Source organism: Meriones unguiculatus, chromosome 9 (genome assembly GCF_030254825.1).
Source record: "Meriones unguiculatus strain TT.TT164.6M chromosome 9, Bangor_MerUng_6.1, whole genome shotgun sequence".
In the NCBI taxonomy this organism is placed as follows: Eukaryota; Metazoa; Chordata; class Mammalia; order Rodentia; family Muridae; genus Meriones; species Meriones unguiculatus.
Window position 1 is genome coordinate 115526209 of NC_083357.1, and position 18433 is coordinate 115544641.

At 46.5% G+C, this 18433-nt stretch overlaps 1 protein-coding gene across 10 annotated transcripts in view; it reads right to left on the bottom strand.

Annotated features, from left to right (window-relative positions):
* Dzip1 (DAZ interacting zinc finger protein 1) overlaps nucleotides 1–18433 on the bottom strand; it is a 54304-nt gene that overhangs the window by 24860 nt on the left and 11011 nt on the right. For 8 of the 10 annotated variants that reach the window (XM_060391605.1, XM_060391603.1, XM_060391609.1 and 5 more), the window contains 7 exons: nucleotides 17991–18118; nucleotides 17187–17348; nucleotides 15175–15312; nucleotides 12733–12795; nucleotides 6157–6297; nucleotides 5746–5788; nucleotides 4224–4271 (listed from right to left, as the gene is read on the bottom strand). In XM_060391605.1, the coding sequence (XP_060247588.1) occupies nucleotides 4224–4271; nucleotides 5746–5788; nucleotides 6157–6297; nucleotides 12733–12795; nucleotides 15175–15312; nucleotides 17187–17348; nucleotides 17991–18118 (723 nt within the window). The remainder of the gene's footprint in view (nucleotides 1–4223; nucleotides 4272–5745; nucleotides 5789–6156; nucleotides 6298–12732; nucleotides 12796–15174; nucleotides 15313–17186; nucleotides 17349–17990; nucleotides 18119–18433) is intronic. The other 2 variants (XM_060391606.1, XM_021637098.2) reach the window with 1 other exon arrangement.

The window sequence follows — 18433 nt, forward strand, 5'->3', positions numbered from 1 at the left end:
CCCCAGTGTCTAACTAGACCCCAGTGTCTAACCCTAACCCCAGCGTCTAACCCTAACCCCAGTGTCTAGCCCTAACCCCAGCGTCTAACCCTAACCCCAGTGTCTAACCCTAACCCCAGTGTCTAACCCTAACCCCAGTGTCTAACCCTAACCCCAGTGTCTAACCCTAACCCCAGCGTCTAACCCTAACCCCAGCGTCTAGCCCTAACCCCAGCGTCTAACCCTAACCCCAGCGTCTAACCCTAACCCCAGCGTCTAACCCTAACCCCAGTGTCTAACCCTAACCCCAGTGTCTAGCCCTAACCCCAGTGTCTAGCCCTAACCCCAGTGTCTAACCCTAACCTCAGCGTCTAGCCCTAACCCCAGTGTCTAGCCCTAACCCCAGTGTCTAGCCCTAACCCCAGTGTCTAGCCCTAACCCCAGTGTCTAGCCCTAACCCCAGTGTCTAGCCCTAACCCCAGTGTCTAGCTAATGCATGACTTGGACATTCAGGTCTGCCTCGGTTTTGGAAGAAAGCGTCAATGAGTTCGGGAACATCACAGGGGTAAGGCTAGCCGTGAAGGCATTATTGTTTTTTCTCTTTTTAAAGATTTATTTATTTATTTATTACAATTTATTCACTTTGTACCCCAGGTGTAGCCCCCTCTCTAGTTTCCTCCCAATCCCACCCTCCCTCCCTCTTCTCCTCCCATGCCCCGCCCCAAGTCCACTGATAGGGGAGGTCCTCCCCTTCCCTCTGACCCTAGCCTATCAGGTCTCCTTGGAACTGGCTGCATTGTCTTCCTCTGTGGCCTGGTAAGGCTGCTTCCCCCTCAGGGGGAGGTAATCAGAGAGCCAGCCACTGAGATCATGTCAGAGACAGCCCCTGTTCCCCTTTTAGGCAACCCAGTTAGAATCTGAGCCTCCTATGGCTTCTTCTGAGCAAGGGGTCTAGGTCCTCTCCATGCATGGCCCTTGGTTGGAGTATCAGTCTCTGTAGGGACCCCTGGGCCCAAGGTTTTTGGCTCTGTTGGTCTCCTTGTAGAGTTCCTGTTCCCTCCAGATCTTTCTATCTCCCTCTTCTTCTATAAGGTTTCCTGAACTGTCCAAAGTTTGGCTTTGAGTTTCAGTATCTCCTTCCATACCCTGGTGGGTGGAGTCTTTCAGAGGTCCCCTGTGGAAGGCTCCTTCCCTGTTCCCTGTCTTCTCCTACTTCCAATGTCTGTCCTGTTTGTGAAGGCATTATTATTAACTCAGGCACAGCATTAGATGGAGGAAATCTGACCCAGCCAATAATAAATGGTTTTGTAATTTCTCCAGCAAATCCTTCAGCCTTTCTTACAGGATTTCACAATCTATCTGGAGGCCTTGAAGGATCCAGTTACAAAGCCCCACCCCCTCCCCTCCCCATTAAACATCTTACCTACGGGTTTCTTTCTCTAGCTCATCTTTGATTCTAATCCTGCCTTAAAATATCGGTCATAACCTTGTTACCTCTGCAGACTTACATCTTTTCTTTAAAATAAACACTCACGTAAGTGTTCCACCCCTAAGTCCCCATCAATCAGCAGAAACTTAGAAAGCAGGACTTCTGGAACCATTTGCAACTTATGCAATCTATATCAAGGGTTTGTGAACTACAGCCTGTGGTAAGAGTCAGTCTGCGGATGTTTCTGTAAATTAAGTTTTACTGAAACACAGCCAAGTTCATTGCTTTATTGTCTACTGGTTCTGTTATACAGTGCTGTGTAATTTTACTCAAGTATCTTGCTATGTGAATAAAATAGTTACTAACTCAATACCCATCCTTTTACATTAAAAAAAAAAAAAAACAACAACAACAAAACACACACACACTAAAAAGTCCCTGACCTAGATGTCACTCCAACTCTAAAGCCACAGGCCATGACCGTGTTAAAACTGACCATCTCCTGGCCTGCCTCCTAAGCCACAGAACGCCTCCCTTATCATGGCCGTCAGCAACAGCCTGAATGACTAAGGTCTAAACTGATCACGTCAGGCTCATCCTAACCCACACTCCCTGGCGGCGGCAGGGACGAACGTCCATCCGTCCGCCTGTCTGTCCCAGATGACTGACCGCATCTGCATCGCCGAGCAGCATACTGGCAGCACAGACCTGACCACACTCACCTTATGCTGGGCATTAGGGATCAGATTTAGTCACAGTATCGCTCCTATGATGACCTTTCTTTTACTATCTGGGTTTTCTCATCTTAACCTTTAGGATACATTTGCTCCTTTCACAAAGAGAACTCCCCTGCTATCCAGAGAACTGTGGACTTTCAGACCTGTCTCCACACTGGAGGAGAGAGCGGGATGAGTATGCCATCCTTAAGGGACCTGTGCCTGTGGGCTACAGAGCCACCTCACTTCCCAATCCTCCTGGTCCCAGGGACATACTTTTTCTGACTATATGTACCATCAGTGAAATTTACACATACTCCTTTAAATAAATTAACACATACAACCATATAAACATTATATACATTTTTAAATATTAAAAATATTTGAAAAATTGAAGAATGGATTCTTTAATATGTCATAATCTTAATTCAATTAATATTAATATAATTATATACAATTATTATTTTTATTAATAATTATATACAATTACTAATTAAAAGTTAATTAACTATTAATACAATTATATACAATGGTTATTTCTCATACCCCATTAGATCTGGTTGCCTACCCAGACTATCTGGACACTCCATTTGGAGAAAATCACTCCAGATATGCTTTGCTGTTGCTTTTTCTCTCTCTGTATATTTGGTCATATTTCCTTTGCTTGCTGTTCAACCTAGTCTTTTACCTTTCCATCCTCCCCTGAAGTGTGCGTTTTTTATTTCCTAAGCCCGGGTTCTCTTCTCAGCACCAAGCTCCCTCCTCCCACCGTCCTCTGCTCTTTGGCTTTAAGCGGCAACAGCGGGTGGAGACTAAGTGATGAAAGCCTAAACACACCCAGTAACGAGTGTGGTTTAGCTATTGTGCCTGGCCTGGTGAGTGGCTCAGTCCTGACCACTAGTGTTCCCGAGCCCCGTGCACACAGCACATCACACTGTCACGAATACCACTTGCTCTGGCTTCTCTACCCAGAGTCCTTTTCTCCTCTTTCCCGAACAAAGACAAACAGATTTAAATTATTTCACTGTTGAAAAAAAGTGTGAAAAGGTCACATCTTTGTGTATGTGTGCACACATGTCCTTATGTGTGTGTGAATGTGTGTGCATGTGTATGCCTGTGGAAGGTGGGGATCAACGTCCGGTGTCTCCCTATTATTATAATATTTATGTCTGTGTGTGTTTATGGCTGGACATGTGTGTGAGTGTATGCACACTTGTGTGTGCAACATCTGATGAGGGTAATGGATCCCTCAGACTGGAATTACAGCTGCTAATTGGATACCTGGCCGTTACCTGAGTTCTAGGATCTGAATTCCAGTCCTCATAATTGCTCTTAACCTTTGAACTATCTCTCCAGCTTATCTTTTGTTTGTCTGTTTTTGAGACAGGGTTTCTCTGAGTAGCCCTGACTGTCCTGGAACTTGCTGTGTAGACCAGGCTGGCCTCAAACTCAGAGCCCTGCCTTGCCTCTGCCTCTCGAGTGCTGGGATTAGAGACATAGGCCACCACTCATTCATTCACGGAACTTTTAAGACAGGATCTCTGACTGAATCCGGAGCTTACAGATCTGGTTGACCGAGGAGCTAACAAGGCCAGAGACGGCTGTTTCCGATCCCCAGCACTGGGATCACAGGCATGTGCTACTGTGCCCAGCTCCTCCCTGATGGGGACCAAATGCAGGTTCTCACACGTACATAGCAAGGATTTTACTGCCATATCCCCAGTCAGTCCCCAGACTTGATCTTCTTAGTTTACAACTGCACCGGATGAATCCCAGCCCTGGATCAGATGCCCACGCTGACCCCAAGTAAGGGCTGGGGAACCACTAAAGTCCTCAGCACTGCTCTTAGTCCTGTCACGGTGGCGGGCCGCCAACTGTGCAATCCCAGGTAACTCTGGGAAATCCCAAAATGTGAACTTGTGTGATGCCAAGTTTTACTCATTCCGTTATTAGTCAAACTGGCAAACAATAGGCATAACTAACTAAAGTACAGGATCATGAACCATTATGTCATGGGAGAAAAATCTCTGAAGAATTATATAAGCAGATAAAAACAAGTATCAAGATAGTGTAATGCCTAAGCCTACACAGACACTTACTGGGTGCAGCTGATTTAGATTCCAGTGCTTGTCGGGCCAGAGAATTCCCTGAAATGACAAAAATACAAGTTAAAAATGACAACTGAAAGATTCAAGCAATTTTCCTAAGCCTGGCCACCAGGAAAAAAAAACAAAACAAAACAAAAATAAATGAATCTTTGCAACACCCAGCACCTCTCCACTCTGTGGAATATGGTTGACTCAAATTCCTTGTTGTTTTGATTTTTTGTAGCCTTGGCTGTCCTGGAACTTGCTCTGTAGACCACAGTGGCCTCAAACTCAGAGATCCACCTGCCTCTCCTTCCCAAGTGCTGGGATTCAAGGCATGCACCACCCCACCCAACTTGACTCAAATTTTTTAAAGTTCAATTTTTTTCTGGAGTGATTTCCAGGAATTATTTATAGTTAAGTGAACACTAACTTAAATCTTTTATCACCCGAGCTCTCATTATCCTAGGGGAAGTTGAAAGGAATTATGAACTCACTCCCTTTCCCAGCTTTCTGCCAGACATTTATCTCATGAAAAGATGGAAGGAATTCAGGTGTTTATGCTGTTACCGAGCCCCGCTGGTGTCTCCCACACAAGAATTCTCTGACAGTCTGAGGTGCACAGGGGCTGATCCTTGGATCTCCCAGAGAAACCCTGGCGAAAGCCTGGCTTTGGGCCCCACTCTCCCTTCTGATACAGACAACGCCTGGTGAGGTGGCTGGCTACTGCTCTGGAGCCCACAGGGCACGAGTGTGCCACTGTGCTTAAAACTGTGTCATAACCCCAAACCACTACACAGACGGAATTTCGTGTCTAAGGTCAGTCCTGATGGGTGTGTAACCAGTGTACTTCATGAGTTATTCCATTTAATCCTTGTAACAGGGTTTTGGTGTAGCTAGTACTGGATTTTCTCCATTAGAGACAAAGAAACTGAACACAGACTAAAAACGCCGTAAGTGTCGGAGATGGGGGCTGAACTCAAATTCTTTCCAAGCCCTGGGTCGCTAACTCCGCCTATGAGTGTAATTCAAGAGATAAAGGGCAAGACTGGAAAGGCAGCTCTGCAGTTAGGAGCAGGACTGCTCTTGCAGAGGAACACAGTTTATTTAGTTCCCAGCATTCACGGAACTGCTCAAAAACACCCGTTACTCCAGGTCCAGGGGACCTGATGCCCTCTTCTGGCCTCCACAGTGCTGCACACACGGTGCACAGACATGCTGGCAAAACACTCACACACACACAAATTACAATGTTTTTAAAGAGGCAAGTGAGTACTAACCACAACTCTGCACATAATTGCTGACTGAATAATATATAGATAGTAAATACGAGGTTAGCTTTTCTTAATCCTTCAACTTTCTGCGCTAAGGCAACAGATTTCTCAAATATTAAACAACAAAAGGACAGATATCCCAAATTAAAATATCAAGTAAATGCCACCTCAGGAGACATAAATCAGCAGACCCAGGTTTCTGTACCCAAAGCTGTCAGGCAAGCCGATTCGGATTTGGTGGGGGAATCCTGTCTACTTACCTTTCATCTCACTGCAGTGGGGTTTACTGGCAAATTCTTTAATCTGTAAAAGATAAAACAGTCTGACAGCAGTTCATATTCTAAAGCACAAGTGGAGAGATTGAATGCAGAAGAGATATGGCCACTGGCAAATGAACCTTCTCACTAAATCACCCCAACATATGCTTCCGAGCACAGGCAAGAACTGTTGAGAAGCAACACAGGTGGCCTTCTCCCATGATCATGGGCAATCACTTTATCTACCTTCCAATTTATTATCCGAGCTACCTCTGTGTTTAAAGCACTTTGGGGAGGCTTGCGAACAGCCCACTCTTGTCATTCAACTTGAGATTGTGAAGAACACAGAACCTCTGTGCTCTTGGAGCAATTATGCTGTTCAAAGATGCTCCGTGTACCCTCCCCCAGACGTACCTGCTTCCTCTGAGTGATGATGAGCTCATTCTGCTCCTTCAGCTTCTGGCCTAGCTCTTCTACCCGCCGCTTGTAGAAAACATTGTCTGCGCTCAGATCTGCCATCATGGAGCTCCGAAGCTTTTCAATGTGTGACAGGAGCTGTGGAGACAATGGGAGCCCGTCAGCCCGCGAGCTGTATGCATGGTTATTTTTCAGATATTATGTGCTTGTCCTGACTTCCTTGATGGCTTTATGTGGTCTCTGTGCATTGGGTCACCCAGTAAACCTTCAGTCAGTGCATATCAAGGTCCTGGCTGCACCAGACTGTGTCTCTTTCCTGGGAGTTTATGATCTGAGTGGAGGCAGTGGAGTCAACCTGAGCACATGCCACAAACCAGCATGCAGCTGCTGCATGATCAAGGGTAAGGGTGTTTCCCCCACAGCCTGTAGCACCTCCATGATGAACTTTTCATGCAGCACTGACCCCTACCCTCATATCCACATGCCAGCTCTGGCAGCCATGGGCCAGCGACTTCATTTGATTTTATATTCCCAGCCATCAGCAGAATCCCTGGCCCAGGTAGGAGCTTCAAGAATAGAGGGAGAAAGAGAAGGGTGGAATGGATGAGAAGGGAGGAGGAATGAATAGGAGGAGTGGAGGAATGGATGGGAAGGGAAGAATGGACGGGAAGGTGGAGGAATGAATGGGAAGGGAGAAGGAATGAATAGGAAGGATGGAGGAATGGACGGGAAGGGAGAGGAATGGGAAGGGAAGGGAGGAGAATTGGATGGAAAGGGAGGAGGAATGGGAAGGGTGGAGGAAAGGATGGGAAGGGAGGAAGAATGGATGGGAAGGGAGGAAGAATGGGAAGGGAGGAGGAATGGATGGGAAGGGAGGTAAAACGCTCATAAGATCTTTAGAGACTGAAGATCAATCTCCTCTTCCTTTTGCCTGTATGTGCATCTGGTCTGGGTGTGTGTGCAAGTGTATGCCGTCATTTGAGTGTGAAGGCATGTGTGCCCATGTGCACGTGGGGTTCAAGGCTGATGGTGGAAGTCTTCTACCATCACTCCTTCCCTCCTCCAGAGTCTCTCAGTCCAACCCTGCACTGGCTGATATGGCTGACCCCACTGGCCGGCTCACACGGGGAGCTCAGCCAGGTGGGCTGGGCGTCCACTAAGCTTTCACACAGGTTCAGCTATCTGAGCTCCTGTCCTCTTGTTTATGTGACAAGCTCTTTAACTGATGAGCCAACTCCTCAGCCCGTGTGATGGGTAATCAATCCTGTCAACTTCACGGGATTTCAAATCACCCTAGAAACACACTCGTAAGCTTGTCTGTGAAGAACTTTCCAAAGGAGGTGCACTGAGGTGGAAAGCCCCACCTGGAAGCTGGGTGGCTCCATTCCCTGGCAGGTGGGGGCCTGAGCGGTGGCATTCATTTCGTCGTTTCTCGACTGTACGGCATACCGTAACCGGCTGCCTGGAGCTCCCGCCTCCATGACTTCCCCGCCTGGAGGACTGTACCCTCAATCTGTGAACCGACGGCAGCCCTTCCTTAAACTCCCAGGCACTGCATCACAGCGGCCCGTAAGGTCACACAGCAACTTAATGCCAAGGGAGATCATATACCGGACAGGAAGAACTTAAATTAGCAGAAGAACATGCTTCTGCTAATTTAAGGGATGCCCGTTAAGGCAGTATCAGTAGTTGCCAAAGCAGAGGGGCAGAGGAAACCAAAACAAAGGCCAGCCTGGGAAGTGGTGCTCAGGCTAGTGTGTGCATCTGATACCTGCTGTGGAGAGAGACGGTGGACCGACCATGCCAACGGAGACAGCTTTGTTTGATGGGAGGACTGAGTGTCCACACGGGCATTTTTCTACTGTGCTCGTTTGTTTGCCTATGTGGGTACGTGCACATGTGTGCAGGCACCTAAGGAGGCCAGAGGTGTCTGCAACTGGGAACAGGCAGTTGTAAGCTGCCTCATACGGAAGCTGGGAACTGAACTTGGGTCCTTTGACAGAACAGTGTGTGCTTTTGACCACTGGGCCTGTTCTTCAGCCTGTGTGTGTGTGTGTGTGTCAGCAGTTACTGTGATGCTATGTACTACTGACCTTATTTCTCCCAATGGTGCATTCTAGACTCACAGAGCAATGTGTAAGCTCATGCCTCGAGAGGAAACACGAATGACTCGACTCCAGACAGCTGGAATAGCGGAGCCCTGAAGGTCCACATCTGGCTCCAGGGTGGGGGCTCACCCCATGGCCCGGTCTTGCCTGTAACATTCTCCACGTCCCCCGAGTGACTGAGGAGCACTGTGCTGAAGCACGTGGGAAGCCAGAGAAGAACCCCTCAGAGCCCGGTGGAGCCCAAGAATTCCCCAAGAAACAGTGCCAAGGACCAGGAAACATGACAGTAAAGGCTTTAGTCCCAGCACTTGTGAGGAAGAGAAAGGCAGATCTCTCTGAATTCAAAGCCAGCCTGATCTACACTTTGAGAGAGACAGGGAGAGAGAGAGAGAGAGAGAGAGAGAGAGAGAGAGAGAGAGAGAGAGAGAAAGAGAGAGAGAGAGAGCGCTGCCATTTCAAGCTCTCCGTTGGCTGCCCTCGTTGGCCTTGCTCAGAACACCAGCCTTCTCTGTGACCATCACACACCTCCCAGGCTCTCAGGCTGGGTCAGAAGGTCGCATCACGGTTTATGTGTGACTCCCTTTGAACTCCTACCAATGTTATTTGAAAAAGAAGAAAGACTGCCAAGATCCCAGGTAGAGCACTAACAGGTTGGCACGGGCAGCCGCCCCTAAACAAAGAAGCACAGTATGAGCATGGCGGGGCAAGGGGGCGCCAATCATGTGGAATGATTAATAGGTCTCAGCAGGACGGCTGCAGTTGATTGAATTCTCCTCTCTGCTGGGTGCACTCAAGACACTAAACAGCTCCTAAACAGCTGGACGAGCAGACAAGAGGCGCAGCACAGCCTGCCGGGCAGGAGTCTGCATACACTGCGTACAACCCAGCCTCGGGGTTGGTGACAGAGTTGGGGCAACCAGCTGCCTAAACTAACTCACCAAGTTATCCAGTTCCAGTTCAACAAGCCATCCTGCCTCAGCAAATAAACTGGGGAAGATACACTCATTATCAATACGTGCCTACACATACAGTGCACATATGATCACACACATGCCCCCACACATGTGAACATGCATACATGTTCTCACACACACACAGTCACACCTTTTTTTAAAAAATCAGAATATTCTAGAAGTTACCTGAAGGCTATTGTAGCTAGAAAGAGCAAGCTCAGGAGGAAAAGGATGAGGGTAAGGCAGTCGGCACATTATTTTATCCATACTGTGCTCAGTGGGTGAAGACGAGAGCTGATCCTAGACCTGGCGCTGGGAGGAGAATAACGTGTGGATAAGGGCATGGGGGACAGAGGGCACGGGAGAGGGATGAGACAGATGACATCAGAGATGCTGACAGGGGTTAAGGGAGAGGCACGGGATAAATGTTTATTTGGATGGACTAGGGTACCATGAGTAGGGTACAACTGTGACAAACCCAAGAATTTTAATTTAGTCCGTTACAGACGGAACTCCAAGGTGCTGCCAGGCTACCTAACCCAGAATCCGGAAGCTGGTGTCTGACAGCAAACATCAGCATGATCCCAATGTAGCCGCGCCCACCACGAGAGCAAGCCCTGCTCTCCTTCCCAACCCGGGGTCCTGACTCCCCTGTTCTACCGTCAGCTCCCTAGGACACGGATTGCTCTCTATCTGTTTCCGGCCCTGGAGAGTGCAGTGCATTGACTTACTCAATAACGATTTAAATGGGATCACAATTCTTGGTGCTTATAGATTAGTGTGACTACAAACATGACTCATTTACATTTACACATGAAACTATGCATGCAGCAAAGGGAAAACCATGATTCATAACTCCCTTTTGTTTTCCTAGTCCACCCACAAACATACGCACACACTACATACAGATACAGCCAAATATATACATTATATATATAGTATACAAGCTGTATAAATATATAGTATACATTATATAAATATATGTTTAATTATATAGTACATAGATATATAGCACAAAATTATAGTAGAATTATATCTATTACATACATATTATATATACCATACGTGCATATATCCTATATTAATCTCTCTATGAAAACCAAAGATTACATATACATGTATGTATATGATACTCTGCTTAGTACTGTATGAAAAAAGCACTTGGTGTACTTAATACTAACTATAAAAGAAGGTTATTTTGGGTAATGTGTGTGTTCTACATAGAAAATATCTATTAGGCCAGGCAGCGGTGGTGCATGCCTTTAATCCCAGCACTTGGGAGGCAGAGACAAGTGCATCTCTGCGTCTGAGGACAGCCTGGTCTACAACTGAGTTCCAGGACAGCCAGGGTTAAACAGAGACACCCTGTCTCACAAAAAATCTATTAGAATATAGAGCGTACAAAAGATAATATTGTTTAAAAAAAAACAAGATGTCTTATCTTAATATTTTTTTTTGTCCAGTGGAAACATTAAAAATGAATTTTCTGACAAACACAGTGTGAACAGGAATTAAGACGTCACTTTTATAATAAAATTTGCTTTTATAATAAAATTAGGCTCTTAATGTTAACAACCTTTTACTTAGGTTCTAGCTCAGAAATGTGAAAAAAATCAAATATACAAATTCAATAACAGAAATGATGAACATATACAACTGAATAAGATTGTGTGGCCAATAATGATACTGAAGGATTTTTAAGCATAAAGGATTTATTATAAAGAAAGTGCAAACGGAAGTTTTGTAAAAACATCTGTATGTGGGGTTTGTACTTCTAGAAGTGTAACACTTAGACACGCACAGTGGTGCAACAGCAGCATGAATATTATGGAGTGGCCAACCACTCTATGATCGGAGTCAAGGCCTGCTCCGCAGGAGGGAACTTATGTCTGGTACTATAAGCCAGACAGAGAAAATGTGGCTGGGGAGTTCACAGGCCCTAGAGGAAGCTTACCACTGTTATTTTGTTGACGGGCACAGCATCAAGCATCCCTAATACCTTCGTTATACCTTTGGATTAACACAGCTCTCAACCCTCACTAGAGAGGCTTCTATTTGCAATGGACAGTGGTTAATACAAAGGTTCATAACTGATCAACATACAGAGAAAAAGTGATTGTGGAATGATCAGCCCTAAATAGGACATTTCTCTCTCTCTCTCTCTCTCTCTCTCTCTCTCTCTCTCTCTCTCTCTCTCACACACACACACACACACACACACACACACAAATGAGGCAGTACCCTTGATCAGTGTAGGATATGTTTTCTTTCAAAACGCCCATGAAACCACAAATACTTAACTCTCTCTCTCATTATGTAATATATCTGTATATGTGTATACATACATACATATAGGCTCAGGGGACATCACGGAAGGAGGGTAAATACACTGTAAGAGCCAAAGATAGGGGTGAAGACTGTTACATTAAGTTAGGTGTGATATTTTACCCAGGAAGGAGGCCAGGAAATTGGCCTCCTTTTTGGGTTTAGTCTTCTTTAATAAAATAATTTTAGAAACATATTTGGAAGAAAGCTTGAGGACACTTTTACTAGAGTTTAAGAGAAAAAAACAAAACAAAACAGCGACAACAACAAAACACAAAACCAAACCCAGCCAGGCAAGCTGTAAATTTTGGCAGCAGCCTGGAGGAAAAATGTGGAAAAAGAGTAAAGAGAAAACTACGCTATTTGCAAGCAGTCATGTGGTGAAAGGCAGTTTTAGAGGGTGAGGAAGCATGCGTAAGAAAGAAACATAAAGAGGAGGAAGTTGTGTTTCTCAGAGTTTGGAAAAAAAAAGGGAGCAGGCTCAGTGTCGCTGCACTCAGGAACTCAGCGGCTCTGGCTACCCACTCAAGAGGAAGCCAGGCAACAAGGCAGCATGGAGGGGAGCTCATGAAAGCCCACCTGCAGTGGAGGAGCTACTGGCATTGGTGGAGGCTGGGACGGTCATTTCTCTTCACGGTGTGGCCCCGGGGGGCTGCTCATGCCCTGTGGACGCTCTGCATCCGTGTGGACATGGGCAGCACCGACGGGAGCCAGTGGGTCATTTTTAAACGGATTCTAGGGGAGACGTGAAGTTGGGGGCGAGAGCACATACTGGTGAGGTCCAAGTGCAGAATGAGATGGAGGTGCAGGGTTAGGAGAGGGTAAGCTCAAAATGCACTGTGCGAATGTGCAAGACTCCCACAGAACAAAGAGTTTTAAAAGAAATTTAACATCTGTAAGGTAAAAGGAAAGCGAAGAGAAACTTAAAAGCAGCAGTGCTTAATTTTGGTATTAATGCTAATAGTTTTGTTACACATTGCTCCAGGAATGTTATGTAGGAAAATGCTACTTTTATTATTGAGTAAATTAGAAATTCTTTTCCAAACCGACCAATTTGGGTGTATGTGTGTAGCTTAGTAACAGAGCACTCGCCTGCGCACACGTGAGGCCCTGGATCCATCCTCAGCCCTGGTGAGAAAGGGGCAGGGCCGACTGACTAGACAGAGTCCCTAAATTCTCACTCTTACCTGTCCCTTCTCCTTGCTGTGTTCCTCGTTGAGAACTTGAAATCGATCTGACCACTTGCTTGCCTGGGGGAGAGCAAAACAAGCGATAAGTCTGTAACACAGAAACACACTCCACACTGGAGCTTGCTTTTTCATTGGGCATGCATGAAACCCAACAACCCGGTAACATTTTAGCTGGCGTTTTTAGAACATCTATATGGCTGCTATGTTTAAACCCATTTGTCTCTGCTTTTACTGTAAGGTTGGGATCAGCAGACATTTCTATTACAGAGTGGGGTCAGGGGAGTCTGTCACAACTGTGGGTGTGGGGATGGCCTAGTTAGGGTTACTGTTGCTGTGGTGAACTGCCATGACCAACACAAGCTGGGGAGGAAAGGGTCTATTTGGCTTCTCCATCCAATCCATCACAGTCCACTGTCAAAGGAGATGAAGGCAGGAATTCAAGCAAGGGAGGATGCCGAGGCCATGGGGATGCTGCTTCCTGACTTGCTCCATGGCTTGTTCAGCCTGCTTTTGTATAAAACCCAGGACTACCAGCTCAGGGAGGGCCCCAACCACAATGGCCTGGGCCCTTCCACATCAACCACTAACTAACACAATGTCCTACGTGCTTGCCAGTAACTGAACCTTATGGAGGCATTTTCTCAGTTGAAGCTCCCTCCTGTGACTGTAGCTTGTGTCAAGTTGACACAAAACTAACCAGCACAGGGGAGAATAGCCATATCTACAATTTAAGTGAATTTGTGTGGCTGTGTGCCAATAAATTACTACTTGAAAACAAAACAAAACAGGTGCTAGTGTGAGAACCTAATGGGCTAAAAAACTAAGGTTTCTGGGCCCATGGGTTCTAACCAGGAAATTTAGTCTTTGGGAAGTAAGTGTCGACACTATGAACTAACTTCCAGTTTCCTACTCATGCCAGTCACCTGGCTGAGCCACCACAGCTTGGAAGAGGATTGAAAAAAGCACTGTCCAGGAAATGGGGGGACACAATGATGAGAGGATTCCTACTGAACGTGTGTAAGTAGGCCCTTCTCGGGAAACCTTGTGGAGATGCTGCTCCAGCAACGCTGGGGAATGAGGAAGAGGCTGATCCTGAAAACAGAGAGGCTCTGTCAGCAAAGAAAGCAGCAGGGCCTTGTAGGGAACAAGGAGCCACACTAGAGAGTGGACACTGGGCACAGGGAATGTCATCACTGCGAAGTCTGGTGGGAAACAAGGCCTGGCTGCTAGTTAAGAAGTCTGGGAGGTAGAGGGTCAAAGAGACAGTTAGACAGGACAATGTGTGCAGCCACGCTGGAATGGAGGGGGTGCATTTAAGACAGGCAGGCAGGATGTAGCGCTAAAACAGGAAACAGCGGTCATGCCGCAAAATGCCCCTACCACACGAAAGCTTCGCGGGTTTGTTTTTATTAACATTTCTTCACATTTGTTTACTATGCACGTACATGCATCTGTGTGTGTACATGTCAAGCATTGCCCTGCACACATGTGGAGCTCAGAAGATGGCCTGTGGGGAGTTGGTTCATGCCTTCTACCATGGGACCACGGCGGGTTGGGGGAGCAGAACGCAGATCACCAAGCTTGGGGGTAAAGGCCTTCACCCAGTGAGCCACTCTTGCCAACTCAAAGGCCTTTAAATGGTAGGATGGTTAGATTCAGGGTTATAGTCCTCAGAGGCTGCACCATTGACCTGCAGGTAGCCTTTTTGAGATTAATTGCTTTTCCTAAAGCACTGTGATGAAATAACTTTTACAGAGTGATTAGAGAGTCTGACTTCCAAATGGAAAGAAAACATAGAAAAGATCAGTGTACCAATGTATTTTATATAAACTAAATATAAGTTTAATGCTTCAATATGCATTCTTTAAAAAGATTTGTTATTTACAGTGTTCTGTCTGCATGTACAGCTGCACGCCAGAAGAGGGCACCAGATCTCACTATAGATGGTTGTGAGCCACCATGTGGTAGCTGGGAATTGATCTTTAGGACAGGCAGTGCTCCTAACCTCTGAGCCATCTCTCCAGCCCTCAATATGCATCTTTAAAATTGAGATCTGACATAGGGAAAATATTAAATAATAATATGAATTGATTAGGGACAATAACTAGTTCAGACTGACATCCTATTGGTGAAAACGGAAAAACTTTTAACTATGATTTTGTTTCACAGCCATGTGTCAATACGTAAAGAAACATGTTTGCTGTGAATGACCTCGTTAAGAGCAAAACCCAAGGCGATGGAGACTTGGCTCAGTGGTCAAGAGAGCTTAGCGCTCTTTCGGAGAACCTGAAGTCAGTATCCACGTCACGGCTCAGCCACCTGTGGCTGCAGTTCCCTGGGAATGGGCCCTGCATGTGTCACACGTAAGCTCATGCAGGTGCACACAAAACAGCTAAGTGAGCACTACACGCCGTGGCCGTGGCCAGCACCATGTCCTACCTGGCTGTCAAGGAGCTGCAGCATGTTTTGGAAATCTTGGGGACATGGAAGCCGGCCTTCTTTAACATCATTAACGTCTCTTAAGGTGCCTATGTTGGACTTGACCTGGACATTGGACTTCTGTATTTCTAACAATTGCTACAAGTGAAAAACAATCAGCAGTAAAGACGTCAGGCACTTATTTAACTGAAAAGTGAACAGACAAGGGGCACAGTCAACTTCTACTGTCCTCCAAACACTCCTCGTCTGCTCCCTCCTGTCTTCCCTTGGCTCCACTCTTTGTTTCTACCACTCTCTGATCTTTGATAGTTCCACCAGAATAAATACAGGAAAAGGAAATGAAAACTGATGCTGTAAAAATAATCTATTGCCGGACTAAGGTGTACCACAATGTACAGGTGACTGTCAGGCCCAGTGCAGTCCGCTCTCTGCTGCTTCTTCACGTGGACTTCAGGGACTGAAAGGGGATTTGAGCAGGCTCTCACGACAAGCGCTTTACTCGAGGAACCATCTCTCTGGCACTGATGAACTTTTGGCCTTTGACAACAGGTCTTTAAATTTTTAATAGGAACATAACATTTGTGGGAGGAACTGGGTACATCTGTCTCTTTCTGTTTATTTTTTGAGGCAGATCTTGCTAAGCTTCCCAAGCTGAACTTGAACTCTTGCTGACCCTGCCTCAGCCTCCAGAGTGCTGGATTACTGGGGCATCACCAGGCCGATGGCAGTTCTGAGAAGATACTGTAATGGAAGGCCAACACTGTCCAGGAGCCATACAAAGAAATCCACTAGGGATGTAAGTGTCTTAATTTCCCAAAGGTAACCATGGGGGAAGAAATCTCACAACAGGCGCTGAAGTTAGAAAACAGAAGGGTGGGGAGCCTACTTCATCGTATGCTCCCAGCAACCACTCGAAGCAGGAGGAGGAGCTTTTCAGTAGAGAAGCCTGCTTCCACCAAGGCAGGTCCCAGGTGCTAAGGCCAACGTGAAAGCCACAGACCATGAGGACCATGTGTGCACTGGGTACGGTGTGATGAAGTGACGCAATTTCTCCCGGATCCTCTCCACATAAACTCTGACTAAATCAGGATACTCTCAAACTAGTCAGACAAACCTCATCAGCAAGGCTTCCAATACACATAACCCACACTTCTCTACAATAACAAGACTGAAAAGCTACCACAGACAAAAGAAAGCAAAGTGTATTTTTGTTGTTGTTGTTTTGTTTTTTGAACAGACATGTCAGCCCCTAGAGGGAGCCCGAGGATTGCCTCAGTTCCCTCCTCCTTCTCCCCTGGAGGAGTTGTCAGGTCAACAGGACCGAAGGGGCTGAGGACCAGGTTCCAGCCCTGGTAAGTGAATCCTCTCTCACACGAGTGCGTCCACGGACCACAGCTGTTCCCACACGGCACAGGGCCCACTTGCCACATCCAGTTTCCTCTGCAGACCCAGTCCTCCTCAAAGGACAAGTATGGCGTTGGGAGAGCTGTTGTGGACCTTCTGGTTTGTGATACGTAAACATGTGTTTGTTATAAGCCCACGTGGGGGATCTTAGTTTGCCCATGCCTGTTAAGAGTCTCGTGCAGAGCGTGGTCTCTGCCAGCTGGAATTAGTTCAATTCTGAGGACTTGGAGGGTATAAATATGACAGCCCAGAGGCCCAGTGGCTTGGAAGAAGCAGAGGAGGCCTGCTTGCTGTGCTTGCTGGTTACCTGGACATCTAGATTTCCTGATGATGGCTATTGGTATTGCCCCCAAAAGACTCCTACCACCCTACCCAGCAGGAAGAAGTAAAGAGGGCTACATCCTCTTTCCCTGACAGCCTTCTTTATCTCCTACCTGGGGTTGGGGAGCTGGAGGGGAGAAGCTTTAAGGAACCCCCAAATAAGGTAAAGTTTGAAAAACTGGTGCCTACAGAGAGGGCTAGGCTTGGATTCTTCCTCCCTCTCCTGCCTTGGTGATCTGATCAGCCTTTCTATCTACCCTTTGAGAAATTCTAGGCTACATACTTACATATTCTAATGCTGAGTTCTTAGAAGTTAATTCCTTAAATTCCTTCATAAACATCTCCTTGACCTTTTCCATTTCATCAAGTAACTTCTCCTTTTCTTCCTCTTTCCATCTTTCAAATAGCTTCAAAAAGTCTTCTTCTTTTGTTTTCTGCATTTCATATTCCTGAAATTATTTTAATATGTGTCATTAAAGGCTCTGGGTGAAACAGATATGCAAATTCTAAAACAAACCATAGCTTCACCCCAAATCTGTTAGTATATCTTCTTTGAATTGCACCTGAAATAACACTTTCTAAACCCGAAGGCCTAACGCAATGATTCTCCCAAGTTGATACATGGCTGGAGAACAGGCAAGATGGCTCGGTGGGTCAAGGTACTTGGCGCCATGCCTGACAACTTGAATTTGATGGCAGGGCTAACATAGTGAAAGGAAAAGCCTGACTCGCTCAGTTGTCCTGACTCACATATGCACAGGACACGCGCACATACATATAAATAAACACCAATTAAACAAAACCACACAAACAAAACCCACATTTGGAGGTTGGAGATATGGCTCAGTGGTCATCGGTGCTTGTTGCATAAACATGAAGACCTGAGTTCAAATCCCTAACACCCACTTTTACAGCCAGGATAGCCCCGCACATGACTATAGCCCCTGAAGCCTTGTCCAGATTCAGTGAGACCCTGTCTCAGAGGACTGAGGCCTCCGGCCCAGGCCACATGCACGAACGCCTGCATGCCAAAGCCAGCATCCCTAGACACCTGCATCTTTGAAGGCACAGGACAGAGCACCATGGCCCACCTTAGAGAACCGGACTGCATGCGAGTGCTGGGCAGACTCCAGCTGTGACCGGGTGAGCTGCAGCTGTTCCTTCAACATGTCCATTTCCTTCTGCAGCCTGTCCGTCTGGGCCTTTGTGTTACACTCTGCTGCAAGAGAACACCTCGTTAGGACGCCATTTCTTATAAATTAACCTGAAAACCCACAGGGCACAGCTGTACAACAAGGAAAATGCTCTCACTCGGGACACTACTACTTAATTGACGCCATGAGCCCAGTCTTGTTCTTTAGTGTTGGTCTGGAGCCCTTTGTGGCTTCTTTCAGCCACTCATGGTACTGAGGCTGAGGTTGGTTATCCAAACCTTGGATAATCTGTGAGAGCCTTGTGCAGGGAGCAATCCTGGTGGCTCTGCCCCACAGGGACTCCGGACCTTTTCAGAGATGTCCGTCTCAAAGTGGAGAAG